This window comes from Etheostoma cragini, chromosome 11 (genome assembly GCF_013103735.1).
Source record: "Etheostoma cragini isolate CJK2018 chromosome 11, CSU_Ecrag_1.0, whole genome shotgun sequence".
NCBI classification, from domain to species: domain Eukaryota; kingdom Metazoa; phylum Chordata; class Actinopteri; order Perciformes; family Percidae; genus Etheostoma; species Etheostoma cragini.
Window position 1 is genome coordinate 28069506 of NC_048417.1, and position 2256 is coordinate 28071761.

The window sequence follows — 2256 nt, forward strand, 5'->3', positions numbered from 1 at the left end:
GTTCAGGAGATGCCCCCCCAGAGCCCGGCCAACATCTATTACAAGGTCTGAGCTGGAACTTTAAAAAAACGCAAGAGACGAACTGGAACAATCCCGGGCAGAGTGGGTTTTTAGTTTCGGCTGGCGCCGCCGGCACGCCCGCAATCACTCTCGCTCTTTCTCTCTCTGTCTCTGTGTGTCCACTCCTCCTCCTCTTCCTCCTCCTCCTCGTCTCTGATGTGTTGTCACTGCTTTTATCTTTATCGAAGTTTTGCTGATACCTTGTTGCTGTGGTTCGGTCCCAGTCGGTGCGGACGGGATGGGTGACATGCTAGCGCTGCCTCGGCTGCCTCTGCTGCTCTCCGGGGCTCTCTGGGACTCTCTGGGGTTCTTGGGGCTCTCTGGGGTTCTCTGGGGCTCTTGGGAAATAGAGAGGACCATCTCTTCTTATCCCAACGCTGCCCCCTTGTTTTGCTCTGTGCACAGCAGCCAGCATTGTGGAGGAACTGAATGTTGTGGAGAAGAGAAATTTAGACAGATCCACAGCAGGAATTTTTCGTTTCCTCGGATTGGGACGGACGGACGGACGGACGGATGTACGGGCGTGAAGCTTTACTGGCACGAGAGGAGGGGAAGGATTCTTTGGCCCTTACCTTTAAAAGAGACTACTGCTTGGAAAAAGAGAGGGAAAGAGACAATAAAAAAACAAGTGAGGAGGAGATGTAAAGGAAAATATGGGCTGAGCCATATGAACTCACAAAATGGCCGCCCTACCGTGATGCACACAAGCCAGAGAGACTCTGTGGATTAACCGGTCGGACGAGGACAGGGGAGAGATTCTCGCAGCGATCCTCTCCGGGACTTTCATGACTGACTCACGCATTCACCCTGCCACCCACCATCACATTAACCCCCAACCACACACACACACACACACACACACACACACACACACACACACACACACACACACACTTGTCTCACCAGTCAATGTGAACTGTTTGGATTGCACCATCTCTCCTCATTTCCCAGATGTGTTTTTCAGCGAATCCCTTCTTTCAGATGTCACTTGAAGGTTTTAAGGAAGAAAACTAGATCCTCTTTTGTTGTACTGTCAACATTTACTGATTTTTTGCTCATATCGGTTTGGTTCAAATGCATATGGATGTTTTTTTTTTCTTCTTTTAGTGACATGTCATATAGTACGTGACGTTCAAACACAAGTGACCCAACTGTGGCCAGGAGTGGCGAGAGCGTGAAAAAACCCAGAGTGAGGATTTTTAGTTTTTATTTCGCGCCCCCCCACCCCCTCGCCAGGGTGAGGTCTGCCCTTGTGGCTCCTGGGAAGAGTGGAGGACTTTCATATACATAGAGCAGCACTTTGAACTCCTTTTTGGTCCCTACACCCTTTCCAGGAGTCCTAGAGAGTCACAGTGGTAGCAGCTGGATCCCGGCTTTTTACACGGGGAAAGTGTTATGGGGCAATAAGAAATCCAATTGGCCTTACTGCCGTTTTTTTTCCGCATCAGGTAAATAGAGAATTAGAGGTTAGCATAGCTGGCTTAAAGAGCTCTAGGTACTGTTATGTTTACCCCTGGGGGTCCAATGAGGATCAAGAGTGCCCTTAGGGGCTCCAAATCAGCGTTGACCGGTGCTCTCCTATTCTTGTTCGAAAAAAAAAAAAAAAAAGCACAGGGACATCTTCTTACATTGTCACTGTTTCTCAATCTCCATTAGCATTTCCATATTGTGAGTGTTTGATTTACTTCTCTCTTTTTTTTTTTTTTTCAAAATAGATGTACATTTAAAAATAAAAGGACATTACGCAGAGGAAAAAGAAATACAAGTCAAAAGCAGAATTTATTTATGATAGACACATAGAGCACAGGTGTTGTCAGGCGGTATGAAGAAGAAGAAGAAGAAGTAATGTTAATATATTATGGTATAAGTGCACATTATGCAAATCTAGCTTTTGGATTTTTTGACAGGCCTCGACCCACTGAGTCCCGTATTTTCACGAGCTGTCGTCCACGGACACAGGGCTCAGTCCTGGGAAAGAGGACGAGGGGAGGGGCAGCCTGGCCCCCCTAACCCCAAGCCCCTGCTCCCGATCCCTGACCCCCGAGCCTGAGGGGAGGAGAGTTATCTGACCCAAAATAGCTCACATTGGTGTACACAAGGGCAGAGTAGCTGTGTCTCCCACACTCACTCAGTGTAGCATCTCCCAAAGGATAAATCTCATGAACACCCCCATTCTCCTCATACACACCTTTCATG

General features: G+C 47.9%; 1 protein-coding gene across 2 annotated transcripts in view; it reads left to right on the plus strand.

Moving 5' to 3' along the window:
* efnb2a (ephrin-B2a) overlaps window positions 1-1827 on the plus strand; it is a 19408-nt gene extending 17581 nt beyond the window's left edge. Inside the window, exon 6 of one of the 2 annotated variants that reach the window (XM_034884838.1) lies at window positions 71-1827. Coding sequence is in view for 1 of the 2 variants with exons in the window: in XM_034884836.1 (XP_034740727.1) it covers window positions 10-51 (42 nt within the window). In the remaining variant the exon portion in view is untranslated. Of the gene's footprint in view, window positions 1-9 lie in introns of both variants that reach the window. The other variant, XM_034884836.1, reaches the window with a different exon arrangement.
* The last annotated feature ends 429 nt before the right edge of the window (window positions 1828-2256 follow it).